The sequence below is a fragment of the Leucoraja erinacea genome, chromosome 22 (assembly GCF_028641065.1).
Source record: "Leucoraja erinacea ecotype New England chromosome 22, Leri_hhj_1, whole genome shotgun sequence".
Lineage (NCBI taxonomy): Eukaryota > Metazoa > Chordata > Chondrichthyes > Rajiformes > Rajidae > Leucoraja > Leucoraja erinaceus.
Window position 1 is genome coordinate 6210511 of NC_073398.1, and position 17997 is coordinate 6228507.

General features: G+C 48.3%; 1 protein-coding gene and 1 pseudogene across 11 annotated transcripts in view; both read left to right on the plus strand.

Annotated features, from left to right (window-relative positions):
* The window catches only part of sox5 (SRY-box transcription factor 5), a 398924-nt gene that overhangs the window by 311337 nt on the left and 69590 nt on the right, over nt 1-17997 (plus strand). For 9 of the 11 annotated variants that reach the window (XM_055652833.1, XM_055652831.1, XM_055652834.1 and 6 more), the window contains one exon: nt 13985-14131. In XM_055652833.1, the coding sequence (XP_055508808.1) occupies nt 13985-14131 (147 nt within the window). The remainder of the gene's footprint in view (nt 1-13984; nt 14132-17997) is intronic. The other 2 variants (XM_055652829.1, XM_055652838.1) reach the window with 1 other exon arrangement.
* Nucleotides 11104-11223, plus strand: LOC129708060 (5S ribosomal RNA; annotated as a pseudogene).

Here is a 17997-nt window from a genome sequence, read left to right on the forward strand (position 1 = left end):
AAACCCACGCGGTTGCAGGGAGAAGGCGCGGACTCCACACACGGACACGCCACCCGAGGTCGGGATCGGACCCCGGGTGCCAGACTCCTCCGCTGTGCCGGCCGAGCAGAACGTCGTACAGGGTGATTCACAGCTGACAAAGAACTCCCTTCCGCCACCGACAGCAGTGCTTATAACACCCAAATTCCGACAGTTAATTTGGGTGCAGCTCGGAGCGGCAGTCAGAGGCGCCGCTGTGATAATGACAAGATGATCTATCTTCTGATGCTGCTTGAGCGATAAATATTGGCCGGGACCCAGGGGAGAACATCTCCAGCACTTTGCTGGAGCGGATCGCTGGAGTCATTTACGACTGCCTGGTGGGGCAGATGGTCCTTGGTTTATTGTTGAAAGGCAGTGCTACCTCTGAAGGCTTTGGCAGGGTTTGCGAGCCGCACTGTTGTGTCGACGTTATACTCTGTGCAAGCCCTAGAATTTGACGCAGAAGTCAGTGGCTTCAACACGGCGGTTGAAATCTTGGCACTTTTCAGTGGATTCACAAAGCCCCGTTTTTTTTTTTTTTTTTTCCTTTACCTTTCTTGCCAGTGGCATTTAAAAATTTAAAAATCGTCCATCATTCAGCCTGGTCGATTATGCAGCCTGTAAATCACATTTGGCATTGTGTGAAGCCGCATGGAACTAACGGAGGCAGCTTAGCCAACACGGTTCAAATGTCGGCTCCCTTGAAGCATTGAAAAGGTGGTTACTTTAGATTAGTTGAGAGACACAGCGTGGAAACAAGTTCATCGTCCCACCCAGTCAGCGCCGACCAGCGATCAACACTAACACTATCCTCCACACGCGAGGGACAATTTACTATTTTTACTGAAGCCAATTAACCTACAAAACCCGCACGTCTTTGGAGTGTGAGAGGAAACCTGAGCACCCGGAGGAAAACCCATGCCATCACAGGGAGAACGTACAAACTCCGCACAGACAGCGCCCGAGGTCAGGATCGAACCCGGGTCTCTGGTGCTGTGAAAGCAGCAATTCTACCGAGACAGCAAAGCTGAGATTATAGATATAGATACTAGCTTACAAGATGCTAGTCTGCAGTTCCTGTGGGGTGGCGCAGCGGCACAGCGGAGGCGTTGCTGCCTTACAGTGCCAGAGACCCGGGTTCGATCCTGACCACGGGCGCTGTCTGTACGGAGATTGCCATTGACGAGATACAGAGGGGAACTTCTTCAAAGTAGGCAAACCATGAAGAGGTTTCACAGTGGAGCATTAAAATGGAGAGACGAGGAACTGCAGATGCTGGTTTACAAAAAAAGCCACAAAGTGCTGGAGTTACTCAGGTTTTGGTGTTAATTAAAGAAGCACGTTATTTAAAAAATAATAAACTAAATGGAACTTGCATAAAAAGTAAGAAACTACAGATGCTGGTTTACACAAATAAAAAGACCCAAAGTGCTAGTAACAGCTGATCATGCAGTATCTCTGGAGAACATGGGGAGATGTGTTTCGGGTCAGGACCCTTCTTCAGACTGAGAAGAGGTCCTTACGCCTCTATTGTTTTTTTCCTACCACAATCAGTCTGAAGAAGGGTCCTGACCCGAAACGTCACCTATCCATCTCCTCCACAGATGCTGCCTGACCCGCTGAGTTACTCCAGCACTTTGTGTCTATATCTATAATCTTAGCTTTGCTGTCACAGTTGAACGAGACACAGTTCACTCAAGTGCTTGCTGGGGTCATCTTCGACGAGTTGGGAGGTCATGTTGCAGTTGTATAAGATGTTGGTGAGGCCACATTTAGCGTATCGTAGGTACACAAAATTGCTGGAGAAACTAACGTATCGTGTTCAGTTCTGGGCGCCGTGTTATAGGAAAGATGTTGCTAAACTGGAAAGGATACCAGGATGTTGCCAGGACTAGAGGGCCTGAGCTACAGGGAGAGGTTGAGTAGGCTGGGACTCTACCCCTTGGAGCGCAGGAGGATGAGGAGTGATCATATAGAGGTATATAAGATATTGAGAGGAATAGATCGGATAGATACACAGTCTCGTGCCCAGAGTAGGGGAATCGAGCACCAGAGGACATAGGTTTAAGGTGAAGGGGAAAAGATTTAATAGGAATCTGAGGGGTAACGTTTTCACACAAAGGGTGGTGGGTGTACGGAACAAGCTGCCAGAGGAGGTAATTGAGGCAGGGACTATCCCAACGTTTAAGGAGCGTAGCCAGGTACATGGATAGGACAGGTTTGGAGAGATACGGGGCAAACGCAGGCAGGTGGGACTAGTGTAGATGGGACACATTGGCCGCGTGTGTGGGCAAGTTGTGTTTAAGGGCTTGTTTCCACGCTGTATCGTTCTATGACTGCGTGAGTGGCAACAGCAGGGGGCAGAAGAATTGGCCGGACTGCGAATTGAAGGTTTTAGGGGTGAGAGGAAAGTACCGCAAACACTGGACTCACCCAAATGCCGATCATAGGCTTCCATTTTTAGTAGCCCAACAGACCTGGGAATGTAGCTAATAACACGGCATCCTCACCTCAGCCGAGCAAGCTTTCATCAGCAGACACTTAGTGCATTCATTAACGGTGATCGCCATCCAATTATAACTGTGGGTCGACTGTAAATCATTCAGCATCATGGTCCATTTTTGTCATGTCTGATCAGCAGGCGGCCAACATAGACATACGCAATATAGTTTCAACAGACCTGTTTCTTCCTCTGGGTCTGAAGAAGATTTCCGATCCAAAACGGCCAATTATTTTTCTCCAGAGCTGCTGCCTGACCCGCTGAGTTACTCCAGCACTTTGAGTCCAGCTTCAGTATAAACCAGCATCTGCACTTCCTTCCTCCACTCGTGTCTTCATGTTTTTTTCCTCCCACATCCCAAAGACGTGCAAGTTTGACAATAGACAATAGACGCAGGAGTAGGCCATTCGGCCCCTTCGAGCCAGCACCACCATTCAATGTGAACATGGCTGATCATCCCCAATCAGTACCCCGTTCCTGCCTTCTCCCCATATCCCCTGACTCCGCTATTTTTGAGAGCCCTATCTAGCTCTCTCTTGAGCGCATCCAGAGAACCAGCCTCCACCGCCCTCTGAGGCAGAGAATTCCACAGACATGTAGGTTAACCGGCCCTCTGTAAACTGTCTCTAATGTGCAGGGAGTGGATGAGAAAGTGGGATAACATAGAGGTAATGTGAATGGGTGACCGATGGCCAGCATGGACATGGTGGGCCGAAGGGCCTGTTTCCACGCTATGTTTTTCGAGAGTTTTGAGGGTTACAGAAGAATGTGAATCATGTTTTTTTCCAAACCAGTGATCACACCCGCACATTAGTACTATTAACCATATAACCATATAACAATTACAGCACGGAAACAGGCCATCTCGGCCCCACAAGTCCGTGCCGAACAACTGGTTTTCCCTTAGTCCCACCTGCCTGCACTCATACCATCACCCTCCATTCCCTTCTCATCCATACGCCTATCCAATTTATTTTTAAATGATACCAACGAACCTGCCTCCACCACTTCCACTGGAAGCTCATTCCACACCGCAACCACTCTCTGATAAAAAAGTTCCCCCTCATGTTACCCCTAACCTTCTGTCCCTTAATTCTGAAGTCATGTCCTCTTGTTTGAATCTTCCCTACTCTCAAATGGAAAAGCTTGTCCACATCAACTCTGTCTATCCCTCTCATCATTTTAAAGACCTCTATCAAGTCCCCCCTTAACCTTCTACGCTCCAGAGAATAAAGACCTAACTTATTCAGCCTTTCTCTGTAACTTAGTTGTTGAAACCCAGGCAACATTCTAGTAAATCTCCTCTGTACTCTCTCTATTTTGTTGACATCCTTCCTATAATTGGGCGACCAAAATTGTACACCATACTCCAGATTTGGTCTCACCAATGCCTTGTACAATTTTAACATTACTTCCCAGCTTCTATACTCAATGCTCTGATTTATAAAGGCTAGCATACCAAAAGCTTTCTTTACCACCCTATCTATATATAGTGTAATATTCTACACACTAGGGGCAATATACAATTTTACCAACGCCAAATAACCTAAAAACCTGTACATGGAGAAAAACCCACATGGTCACAGGGAGAACATGCAAACTCCATACAGACAGCACCCGAGGTGAGGATTGAACCCGGGTCTGCGTCTGTGCTTCATGTCTCTAGGGGTCTTGGGCAGGTGGGCTGAGTGGTTGATGGAATCTAATAAAGCCAAATGCGAGGTGTTGCAATTTGGGAAGTCTAACATGGGCAGGGCCTACACAGTGAATGATAGAGCTCTGGGGAGGGGTGTAGAGCAGAGGGATCTTGGAGTGCAGGTGCATGGTTCCTTGAAGGTGGCATCTCAGGTAGATAGGGTGGTCAAAAAGGCTTTTGGCACATTGCCCATCATCAGTAAGAGTATTCAGTATAGAAGTTGGGAGGTCATGTCGCAGTTGCATAAGACGTTGGTGAGGCCACATTCACAGTATTGTGTTGAGTTTTGGTCACCATCTGATAGGAGCAATGTTGTTAAGCTAGAAAGGGTGCAGAGAAGATTTACAAGGATGTTGCCGGGGCTCGAGGCTCTGAGCTCTGGGGGAGAGGTTGTGCAGGCTGGAGCATTACCCCTTGGAGCGCAGGAGGATGAGGGGTGATCTTATAGTGGTGTATAAAATCATGAGAGGACCAGATTGCGTAAATGACATAGGTTTAAGATGAGCAGGAAAAAAATTTAATAGGAACCTGAGGGGCAACTTTTTTACACAAATACTGGTTGGGGGTATGGGACGAGCTGCCGGAGGAGGTAGTTGAGGCAGGTACTATCGCAACGTTTAAGAAGCATTTAGACAGGTACGTGGATAGGACATGATGTGGGCCTTGCGCAGGCAGGTAAGACTAGTGCAGGTGTGATGAACTCGAAAAGATCATACACACATTTATCTCCTCCCGCCTAGATTACTGCAACTCCCTTTACACTGGCATCAGCCAATCTTCCCTGTCCCGCCTGCAACTGGTCCAAAACGCCGCAGCGAGACTCCTGACGGGCACCCGAAAAAGGGACCACATCGCCCCGATCCTGGCCTCTCTCCACTGGCTCCCTGTGCGGTTCCGAATAAATTTCAAGATCCTCCTTTATGCTTGCCCCCACCTACATCAAAAATCTGCTAACCCACCACACCACCTCCAGGTCCCTCAGATCGGCCGACTCACGGCTGCTGACCATCCCACGGGCTAGGTATAAGCTCAGGGGCGACTAGACTGTGGAACAGCATCCCACTTCCCATCAGAACTGCCCCCTCCATCGACTCCTTTAAGTCGAGACTAAAAACCCATCTGTACTCCCAAGCCTTTCCTGACGTCCTCTGAGCGGGGGCTATATGTATGTAGTTTGTTTGTTATACTATTCTTATACACATGTAAAGCACTTTGGCCAACCAGAGTTGTTTTCTAAATGTGCTATATAAATAAAAGTGACTTGACTTGACTTGACAATGTGACTTGACTAAGTGGGACAGGTTGGTCAGTGTTGGGCTGAAGGGCCTGTTTCCACTCTGCATGACTCTATAACTCTACGACTTGAAGTTGTGTTGCATTAGACAATGTCCGTACCATATATACCTCTGGAACACGTGTTTGGACTCAGTGTACACCTGAAAACAGACTAGAACTAGTTGTAATGGAGTTTTCCACTGTGAGCTTGTGAGCTAATGCAGAAAGCTTGGATGTTGGATATTGATTAGCCCTGCCAGAGCTCCCAACCTCTCAACTACAACACTGAACACAAATTAGACACTGACTGGAGCACATTTATATTCTTATATGATTCTGTTAATGTCCTTGTGTCAAGAGGTAGACACAAATGGTTGGATATATCAGTTAATTATCTGCATCTTGCAAGGTGTCAGTTAACATTCATTATAATCTGCAATGGTTTGAACAGATTCAGGCAAAATAACTATTTGTTTAAACACTTTATAGATTGTCGGAAATATTTTCCGTTGGGTGTTTAAGTGATTGGAGGCTTGCGACCTGTGGAACTAGGGGTTTAAATGAATCAACAGCTGCATTTTTAGTTTGGGTTAGTCTAGGGATACAGTGCGATCTTCTGTGTTCTGTACCCAGCTTGTCATGCAGCATCCATGGAGAAGGAAACGGTTTATTTAGACTCTATTTTAGACTTTAGATTTTAGAGATACAGTGTGGAAACAGGCCCTTCATCCCATCGAGAAAGTGCCGACCAGCGATTGCTCCATACACTAGCACTATCCTACATACTTGGGACAATAGACAATAAACAATAGACAATAGGTGCAGGAGTAGGCCATTCGGCCCTTCGAGCCAGCACCGCCGTTCAATGTGATCATGGCTGATCATCCCCAATCAGTACCCCGTTCCTGCCTTCTCCCCATATCCCCTGACTCTGCTATTTTTAAGAGCCCTATCTAGCTCTCTCTTGAAAGCATCCAGAGAACCTGCCTCCACCAGAATTCCACCACTCTCTGTGAGAAAAAATGTTTCCTCGTCTCCATTCTAAATGTCTTACTCCTTATTCTTAAACTGTGGCCCCTGGTTCTGGACTCCCCCATCATCGGGAACATGTTTCCAGCCTCTAGCGTATCCAAGCCCTTAACAATCTTATATGTTCCAATGAGATATCCTCTCATCCTTCTAAACTCCAGAGTGTACAAGCCCAGCCGCTCCATTCTCTCAGCATATGACAGTCCCGCCATCCCGGGAATTAACCTTGTAAACCTACGCTGCACTCCCTCAATAGCAAGAAAGTCCTTCCTCAAATTAGGGGACCAAAACTGCACACAATATCCCAGGTGTGGTCTCACTAGGGCTCTGTACAACTGCAGAAGGACCTGTTTGCTCCTATATTCGATTCCTCTTGTTATAAAGGCCAACATGCCATTCGCTTTACAATTTTTACCAAAGTCGATTAACCTGTAAACCAACGTCTCAGGTAGGGGACCCTTCTCGTTCCTCTCTTTCCCATTTCTGATGAAACTTGAAGCTTTGTGGTGTGGCACGGTGGCGCAGCGGTAGATTTGCTGCCTTACAGCGCTTGCAGTGCCGGAGACCCGTGTTCGATCCCGACTACAGGTGCCTGTCTGTACGGCGTTTGTACGTTCTCCCCGTGACCGCGTGGCTTTTCACATTGATCTTCCGTTTCCTCCCACACTCCAAGGACGTACAGGTTTGTCGCTTAATTGGCTTGGGTTTGGCCACTTGGCGTAAGTGTAAATTATCCCCGGTGTGCGTAGGATAGTGTTGATGTGCGGGGATCGCTGATCAGTGCGGACTCGGTGGGCCGAAGGGCCTGTATCCACGCTGCATCTCTAAACTACTCGAAACATACAGGTTTGTAGATTAATTGGCCCATGGTAAATTGTCCCGTGTGTAGGATTGTGCAAGTGTAATGGCCGGCGTGAACTCGGAGATACCTTCCACCCTGTATCTCTAACACCTAAAGTCTAAATTAACTGTTACATTCTCCACTGACATGCTGGGTACAGTACATAGAATAGTTAACACAGGAACAGGCCATTCGGCCCACAATGTCTGTGCCGAACATGATGTAAGAACAACTCTTTAACTGCCTGCCCTTGATCCATATCTCTCATGCATATGCCTATGTGCCTATCCAAAAGTCTGTTCAACACTTTGATCATATCCGCCTGAACCACCAGCTTAGTATGTTAAGCATCTTCTTGTTTTTAATCTAGATTGCCAGCATCTGCAGTTTATTTAATTCTCTTTTTTTCTGACGCCTTATTCTTAATATAGATGCAATGAGTGCACAGCACACAGCTGTCAAAAGGAAATGGTGAATGGGGCTTCAGTCAGTGTGGTTTAGTGTGTGTCTGCGTTAATGGGGAATAGGCAGCTGTCTGCCACAGACTGGCACTGAACAGCTGTAGGATGTTCATTGTTACAGGTGACAAGTTCAGCTCCTCTACCTTACTCAAAGTGACAAAAGCACCGAGGATAATAGCAGGCTCCGAGTGCTTGCTTGCTGTCTTCATTTAGACTGGAGCTGCCATTCCCATCAATGGCTGTACAGATGCTTTAGGCAGATTGCAACTTAATCCTCTAAAGCTGGATCAACAAAGAGACATGTTTGTTTTGGTTGTGTGTGTGTGTGTGTGTGTGTGTGTGTGTGTGTGTGTGTGTGTGTGTGTGTGTGTGTGTGTGTGTGTGTGTGTGTGGTGTGTGTGTGTGTGTGTATTTCTGCCTGTAAGTGTGCATGTGCGTGCAGACATGCCTGTGTGAATGTCTGCCTATTTGTGGGAATGCATGAGTGTGTGTGTGTCTGTGTGTGTGTGTGCATGCACGTGTGCATGCATGTCTGTGTGTGTGTGTGTGTGTGTGTATTTCTGCCTGTAAGTGTGCATGTGCGTGTGTGTGCGTGCAAACGTGTCTGTGTGAATGTCTGCCTATTTGTGGGCATGCATGAGTGTGTGTGTGTCTGTGTGTGTGTCTGCATGTATGTGTGCATGCATGTCTGTTTGTGTGTGTGTGTGTGCTTGTGCCTGTGTTTATACGTGTGTATGTTGGTATGAATGTGTGATGTCTATTTGTGTACACGTGTATGTCTGTGTTTGAACATGCATGTGCGTACTCGTCTGTGTGTGTGTATGTGTGTACCTGCCTGTAGTATCAGTTTGTGAGTGTGGGAATGTATATTGTGTGTGCACATGTGTGTTTTTATGTGTGTTCGTCTTCTGTGCATGCGTGAGTGTGTTAGTGGTGCTTGCGTGTGTTTGTGCGTATGGGTTATGTGTGTGTGGCATGTGTGTGTGTATGGGTGTGTGTGTGTGCGTGTGCGTGAGCGTGTGGAGTTGGAGGTGGCTGATAATAAAACTGCTGTCACATGCCGTTAGTATTCTCTCTCTCTCTCGCTTTCTCTCTCTCTCTCGCTCTCTCTCTCTCTCTGTGCATTTGATCTAATAAGCAAGACCTCTTCCTTCCTACCCACTCCAGCTCCTAGCCTGACTCTGGGGCAGTGGCATGTTTTAAAAAATTCCTCCACATCACTGTGACCCAGATTAATTGTTTTCATTATTCCCCCTCTCCTGCTCCTTCTTATCTTTGCCCCTCTCTGCTTTCCTCTGCCCTTGGCTGACCCGCGGGGGGGTTTACTGTGTCACTTCCTTTATCTTCACCCTGTGCTGGCGTTACAGTCCAGTATCTCTCCCCCCCTCCCCCCCTCCCCCCACCCTCTCCTCCCCACCGCCCACCCTGCGGTCCATTCAGACTCTCACTACCAGCGAGTGCCCACTGTGGTGGTGAAGTGGGCACCAGAGTCTGTGTCTCCAGGCACATCGCTGTGGTTTCTGTAACGCAGATCCATTCAAACAGCAGATCGGCTTTGAATCAGTGGACTGGTGGATACAAGAAGATGTCAGCGATTTACCATGCACCAGCACTCTGTGAAGCTCGCTTTCTGCATACACCGAGACAATCTGGAGGACAAACTTCGTTTTGTTTTTTTAGTTACGAGATACAGCATGGAAAAGAGCCCTTCTGCCCACCAAAGGCACAAGATCTCGGGCAAAACCCACGCAGGTCACGGGGAGAACGTACAAACTCCGTACAGACAAACTCCCATAGTCAGGATCGTTGGTGGCAAAAACGGGAAAGCAGACTATTATCTAAATGGTGGCCGATTGGGAAAGGGGGAGATGCAGCGAGACCTGGGTGTCATGGTACACCAGTCATTGAAGGTAGGCATGCAGGTGCAGCAGGCAGTAAAGAAAGCGAATGATATGTTAGCTTTCATAGCAAAAGGATTTGAGTATAGGAGTAGGGAGGTTCTACTGCAGTTGTACAGGGTCTTGGCGAGACCACACCTGGAGTATTGCGTACAGTTTTGGTCTCCAAATCTGAGGAAGGACATTCTTGCCATAGAGGGAGGGCAGAGACGGTTCACCAGACTGATTCCTGGGATGGCAGGACTTTCATATGAAGAAAGACTGGATAGACTCGGTTTTACTCACTAGAATTTAGAAGATTGAGGGGGGGATCTTATAGAAACTTACAAAATTCTTAAGGGGTTGGACAGGCTAGATGCAGGAAGATTGTTCCCGATGTTGGGGATGTCCAGAAAAAGGTGTCACAGTTTAAGGATAAGGGGGAAATCCTTTAAAACTGAGATGAGAAGAACATTTTTCCACACAGAGAGTGGTGAATCTCTGGAACTCTCTGCCACAAGAGAGTAGTTGAGGCCAGTTCATTGGCTATATTTAAGAGGGAGTTAGATGTGGCCCTTGTGGCCAAGGGGATCAGGGGGTATGGAGAGAAGGCAGGTACGGGATACTGAGTTGGATGATCAGCCATGATCATATTGAATGGCAGTGCAGGCTCGAAGGGCCGAATGGCCTACTCCTGCACCTAATTTCTATGTTTCTATGTTTCTATGAACCCGGGTCCGTGGTGCTGTGAGGCAGCAACTCTGCCGCAGCGCCACCGTGCCGCCACTGTTTGGAGATATGCAGCATGGAAACAGGCCCACCAGCCCACCAGGTCCACACCGACCATCGATCACCCATTCACACTAGTTCTACATTATCCCTCGTTCTCATCCACTCCCTACACACTAAGAGCAATTTACAGATGGTCAAATAGCCTATAATCCTACATGTCTTTGGGACGTGGGAAGAATCCGGAACACCCGGAGAAAACCCACACGGTCGTAGGGAGAATGGGCAAACTCCACACAGCGACCGCACTCCAGGGTCAGGATCGAACCCGGGTCTCACGCACACCCTGTGAGGCAGCAGCTCTACCCGCTGCGCCACTGCGCCGCTGCCCAAGTTCCCAGCTGACTGATATTACCGATGGAGCTGAAACAAAAAGCCAGGCAGAAAATAAAACAACGTTGGTCTTTGTTAAATCATGTTTAAATATAGACGGTCTTGCACAGCAAAAGAATAGGCAGCAATGAAGAAAGGGTGGCCAATATTTGCTTCCTCAGTTTAAAGAGTGAGGTTAGCAAAAGCGTTTCCTCATTTGCAACCACATGCCAAATGTGACCATTATTTCCACGCAGCTGTCTGAACAGTGAACAACGCAGCCCAGAGTCGTGGGATCACCAGTCTTTGCCCACTCTAGCCTGAAGATGCCCTGATCCCGTTTGATCTCAGAAGCTAAGTAGGCTCAGGCCTGGTTAGTACTTGGATGGGAGACTGCCAAGGAATGCTAGGTGGTGTAGGCTTACGCCTCACAGCTCCAGAGACCCTGCCGTTCTTTGTGTGGAATCTGAATGGTCTTCCTCCTGATGCAACCGGCTTTCCTCCCATAACCCAAATAAGTGTGGGTGTGTAGGTGTGTAGGTTAATTGGCTTCAGTAAATAGTCCCCAGTGCGTTATATAGAACCAGTGTTTGGGTGATCGCTGGTCGGCACTGACACAGTGGGCCGAAGGGCTTGTTTACAGATTGTATCTCTGAACTATAAGTAGGTTGTGCTAAACCGGATTGGAAAGCCGAGTGCAAAGTATGGTCAGAGAGTTGCACAGCATGAAAATTGGCCCTTCAGCCTCGTTGCCCATGCTGACTAAGGTGCCCCATCGACACTAGTCCAGGTTCAGGAGCAGCTACTTCCCAACAACCACAAGCTCTTGACCACTACAAACACCAAATATACCATGAACTACAACTGTCTTGGTTGCACTAGGGACCCAGCTTTGTTACATTAATATTATGGTTTGTAATTTATTGAGATTTAGTGTTATCTATGAGTATTGTGTTTACAGACTTGCTAAGTTGCTGAAATGTCATTGTACTATTTTCGGTTTATATGGCAATTAAACTCACTTGATTCTTAGTTTAACTTAGTTGATTATTGTCATGTGTGCTGAGGTACAGTGGAAAGCCTTTGCTGCATGCTATCCAGTCAAAGGACAGAGTAAAGGGCCTGTCCCACGAGCGTGCGACTGCATGCAGCGAGTGCAACCAAACCGGAAGCGGGGGCCACGCAGAGGTCGAGTGATCCCGTACGAGTTGACGTGAAGTTCGAGCGAAGTCCGCGGGAAGTCCGCGCTAGGCGTAAACCGCCAAGACGCTGCGTACGGCCTCAATGCGGCTGTGGGCCGGCAGGCCGTTGCCGCGCGGAATTTTTGGACAGTGTCAGTTTTTCGGAGCCCCGCGCGATGTCGGGACCAGCTCCGCACAACTCCATACGGCTCCGGCGATCGAAGTGGGACCGGCCCCGTGAGGCCGTACGGCTCAAGTGACCACGTTAGGTCGCGCTTGCCGCATGCAGTCGCATGCTGGTGGGACAGGCCCTTAATACTAGACAACAACCAGAGAGTGGTCCTGACCTACCATCTATGTTACTGGAGACCCTCGAAGTATCTTTAATTGGACTTCACCGGACTTTATCTTGCACTAAAGGTTTTTCACTTTATTATGTACCTGTACCATGTACCTGTGGATGGCTCGATGGTAATCATGTATAGTCTTTCAGACGACACGAGACCACGCAACAAAAAGCTTTTCGCTGCACCTCTGTACACATGGCAATAAACTAAACTGAATGTGAATACAATCAACGTGCAGGAAGGAACTGCAGATGCTGCTTTACATCGAAAATAGACGCAAAAATGCTGGAGAAACTCAATGGGTCAGGTTCCTATTAAATCTTTTCCCCTTCTTGTATTCACTGGAGTTTAGAAGGATGAGGGGGTCTCTTATAGAAACATATAGAATTATAAAAGGACTGGACAAGCTAGATGCAGGAAAAATGTTCCCAATGTTGGGTGAGTCCAGAACCAGGGGCCGCAGTCTTAGAATAAAGGGGAGGCAAATTCAGACTGAGGTGAGAAAAAACTTTTTCACCCAGAGAGTTGTGAATTTATGGAATTCCCTGCCACAGAGGGCAGTGGAGGCCAAATCACTGGATGGATTTAAGAGAGAGTTAGATAGAGCTCTAGGGGCTAGTGGAGTCAAGGGATATGGGGAGAAGGCAGGCACGGGTTACTGATAGGGGACGATCAGCCATGATCACAATGAATGGCGGTGCTGCTCGAAGGGCTGAATGGCCTCCTCATGCACCTATTTTCTATGTTTCTATGAATAGGTGACGTTTCGGGTTGAGATCCTTCTTCAGACTTTCAGGTCTCGACCCGAAACGTCACCTATTCCTTCTCTCCAGAGATGCTGCCTGGCCCGCTGAGTTACTCCAGTATTTTGTATCCATGAATACAATCACACGGCACAGATTTAAGGATAAAGGACACAACATTTAGTGCAAGATTTAACATTTTTGATTGATACTTTATTATCCCATGTGTCATGTCAGAGTGTAATTCGTTGTTTTGTATTCCGTACACAAGGTGTCTTCGTGCATTGGGCGCTGACAATGTTACAAACTGTTCTTTAAAGTCCCAATGGCCCCTCCTTGTTCTCGGCAGCCCCATTATGTTCTCAGTGGCGTGTCCTCCATTGATGTCCAATTAAGTCCGATTAAAGACAGTTTGACTTGAAAAGTTAAGCACAATTCTGCAACTGTGATGGCGTGGGCGGCACGGTGGTGCAGCGGTACATTTACTGCCTCACAGCGCCAGAGACCCTGGTTCGATCCCGACTACGGGTGCTGTCTGTGCGGAGTTTGCACGTTCTCCCCGTGACCGGCGTGGGTTTTCTTCGAGATCTTCGGTTTCCTCCCACACTCCAAAGGCGTACAGGCTAACTTGCTCGGTCTAACTGCAGAATTGTCCCTAGTGTGTGTCGGCTTGAGTTAATGCGCGGGGATCACTGGTCGGCACGGACTCGGTGGGCCGAAGGGCCAATATTCGTGCTGCATCTCGAAACTAAACTCAAAAAAGTACAACATCTAGTGCAAGATTTAACTTTGAAGTCCGCTAAAGTGGGTTGAAAGGTAGTGTGGCTCGTGGCTGTTGAAAAGTTGAGCAAGATTATGAGAACGGGATTGAAAGTGTGTGTTTCTAAGTGGCATGCATTGCTTCCTTTACAGCAGCTGTACGCGGCACAACTTGCAGCGATGCAAGTGTCTCCAGGAGCCAAGTTGCACAGCATGTCGCAGTCCAGTCTAAGCAGCGCGCTATCACCCAACAACGTCCAGGCGGAGAAAGGAAGGAACACGCCTCCGCCCAAGGGCAAGGTACTGTGACCATCTTCCAAAGCACACCGACTTGCAAACGACAGTCCAGTAGTCCAAGGGATACGCAGACACCTCGCATTTCACACGGAGATTACGCCGCACGGTGGCGCAGTGGTAGAGTTGTTGCTTCACAGCACTTACACCATCAGAGACCCAGGTTCGATCCCGACTATGGGTGCTGTCTGCACGCAGTTTGTACCTTCTCCCCGTGACCTGTGTGGGTTTTCTCTGAGATCTTCGGTTTCCTCCCACACTCCAAAGACGTAGAGGTTTGCAAGTTAATTAGCTCGGTATAAAGGGCCTGTCGCACTTGGGTGTTATTGGCGTGTCATTTACGTGTCACGACGTGCGCATGGCGTGCATCATTCACGCATGGCGCATGGTGATACGTTGTGGCGTAGGCAGTGACGCGCAGTAGGCTCATTGGCGTCAAGCCAACTGTCGCCAAACATTTTTGATCATTTCACAAATCCAGCGGGCCACCAGGAAAACGCTACTTGGCCGACTGAGGAGACCACGCAGGTGACACCCCCGGCAACCATGTGGTGACAGCCTAGTCACCTGTAGTTGCCTAACAAATCGACTAAGTGGGACAGGGGCATAACTCAGCGGGTCAGGCAGCATCTCTGGAGGAAAGAAATAGGTGACATTTCGGGTCAAGACCCTTCTTCAGACAAGAGCCCACACCGTCCCACCTGCCCGCGTTTGGGCCATATCCCTCTAAACCTGTCCTATCCATGTACCTGCCGAAATGCTTGTTAAACGTTGCAATAGCCCCAGCCTCAACTACCTCCTCTGGCAGCTCCGTTCCGTACACCCACCACCCTCTGTGTGGAAAAAGTTACCCCTCAGGTTCCTATTAAATCTTCACCCCCTCACCTTGAACCCATGTCCTCTGGTTCTTGATTCCCCCTACTCTGGGCAAGAGACTGGGCGTTTTACCCGATCTATTCCTCTCATATTTGTGTACTTTGGACTAGAGAGTCCACAGATCGATCCACCTAGTGGTTGCCCCCTCCAACCCACACGGAGAGCGTGTGCGGAGAGGCATCTTTGCGGAAGGATCGTCTGTCTGAGTTGCTGCTCTGAAAGATGTCCAATCCAGCACATGACCCCATTGCCGGGAACTGTAAGGCAATCACACTTGGCTTGTCCTCCACAACACTGGTCATGGGGTTACTGCTATTTTGAGCCCAAATAGCTCGGTTAATCTACGATGGATTGCTGCATTAATGGGTCTTTTTGTTCTAAAACAGAATGAAAACTGTGAATGATGAGCACCATTTGTGGCCTCGGATAGCTGGAAGTTTTTCACACAACTTAAAAAGATTTGTCAGCACGAGTGTGCCGTCATGCGGAAACATCAAGTCTGCTACTTCAACACAGAAGTTTAGTTTAGAGATACAGCGTGGAAACAGGCCCTTCAGCCCACTGAGTCCGCGCCGACAAGCGATCCCCGCACACAAGCAAGATCCTTCACGTTAGGGATGAATTACAATTTAACACTGGCCAATTAACTTACAAACCTGCACGTGGTTGGAGTGTGGAGGGGAAACTGGGGCTCCCGGAGAAAACCCACGCGGTCACAGGAAGAACGTGCAAACTCCATACAGATGGCACACGTAGATCATGTACTGCCTTTCATGTACTGCGTTATCCATTTTGGTGGCAAAAACAGGAAAGCAGACTATTATCTAAATGGTGGCCGACTAGGAAAAGGGGAGATGCAGCGAGACCTGGGTGTCATGGTACACCAGTCATTGAAAGTAGGCATGCAGGTGCAGCAGGCAGTGAAGAAAGCGAATGGTATGTTGGCTTTCATAGCAAAAGGATTTGAGTATAGGAGCAGGGAGGTTCTACTGCAGTTGTACAGGGTCTTGTTGAGACCACACCTGGAGTATTGCGTACAGTTTTGGTCTCTAAATCTGAGGAAGGACATTATTGCCATAGAGGGAGAGCAGAGAAGGTTCACCAGACTGATTCCTGGAATGTCAGGACTGTCTTATGAAGAAAGACTGGATAGACTTGGTTTATACTCTCTAGAATTTAGGAGATTGAGAGGGGATCTTATAGAAACTTACAAAATTCTTAAGGGGTTGGACAGGCTAGATGCAGGAAGATTGCTCCCGATGTTGGGGAAGTCCAGGACAAGGGGTCACAACTTAAGGATAAGGGGGAAATCCTTTAAAACCGAGATGAGAAGAACTTTTTTCACACAGAGAGTGGTGAATCTCTGGAACTCTCTGCCGCAGAGGGTAGTCGAGGCCAGTTCATTGGCTATATTTATGAGGGAGTTAGATGTGGCCCTTGTGGCTAAAGGGATCAGAGGGTATGGAGAGAAGGCAGGTACGGGATACTGAGTTGGACGATCAGCCATGATCATATTGAATGGCGGTGCAGGCTCGAAGGGCCGAATGGCCTACTCCTGCACCTAATTTCTATGTTTCTATGTTTCCGCTGACTGGTTAGCACGCAACAAAAGCATTTGACCGTACAGTACTTCACAGTTCAGTTTATTGTTACGTGTACCGAGGTACAGTGAAAAGCTTTTGTTGCGCGCTATCCAGTCAGCGGAAAGACAAAACATGATTGCAATCGAGCCGTTTACAGTGTGCAGATACATGATGAGGGACTAGTGTTTAGTGCAAGGTAAAGTCCACAAAGATGGACACAAAAAACTGGAGTAACTCAGCGGTACAGGCAGCATCTCTGGAGGAGAGGGAATGGATGACGTTTCTGGCCGAGACCCTTCTTCAGACAAAGTCCGATCAAGGATAGTCCATGGGTCACCGATGAGGTACATAAATCTCGGTACATGTGACCGTAAACTAAACTAAATCAAACCATTGGACAGTACGAACAGGATGGCAAGACAAGTTGCAGCCCACCCCCAGCCACCCACCCCCCCAGTGAATGAATTGTCGCCTTATTAATCAGCCCGGGAGTGCGTGAGCAGAACTGCCGGAGGAGATTTCCCCAACTGAGTCGCTCTGTCATGTGAAGGTCCCATCTTAATTTAATGCAATTATTTCATCAGCGGAATGATATCAGCGGCCTGATTAATTTATGAAGCATGTTTTTGCAACTGAATGTACTTCTTTGATTCTCATTATGTGGACGAATAGCGGCAAAAATGAGTATTTATGAAGAAGTCTTCTTGTTTATTGGATTTATTTTTTGAAGCCATGAGGCACATCAGTTAATAAATATGTGCAGTCAGCTGGTTTATATGGAAGCGTAATGCCCCTGTCCCACTTAGGAAACCTGAACGGAAACCTCTGGAGACTTTGCGCCCCACCCAAGGATTGCGTGCGGTTCCCGGAGGTTTTTGTCAGTCTCCCTACCTGCTTCCACTACCTGCAACCTCCGGCAACCACCTGCAACCTCCGGGAACCGCACGGAAAGCTTGGGTGGGGCGCAAAGTCTCCAGAGGTTTCCGTTCAGGTTTCCTAAGTGGGACGGGGGCATAATTCGGCTGGGCGGGCAGCGTCTCTGGAGGAAAAGGATGGGCGACGTTTTGGCGTGACCAGGCGCAGAATGGGGGATCGTTTCACTGTCCGCCTTGGCCCACTCGATTTCCCAGTTGCCAAACACTTTAACTCCCCTTCCCATTCCCACACTGACCATCCTGTAGTGGGCCTCCTCCAATGTCAGAGTGAGGCAACGGACAAATTGGAGGAACAACACCCCCTCTTTCGCTTGGGCAGCTTGCACCCCAGCGGCATGAACGTTGATTTCTCTATTTTCAAGTAAACCTTGCATTCCCTCCCTCCCCCCCCCCCTCCCCCACTCTACTCTAGTCATCCCACTCGTTCCACAGTTCGCATCCCTGTGTTCCCTCATCGCCTCTTCCACACCCAACAATG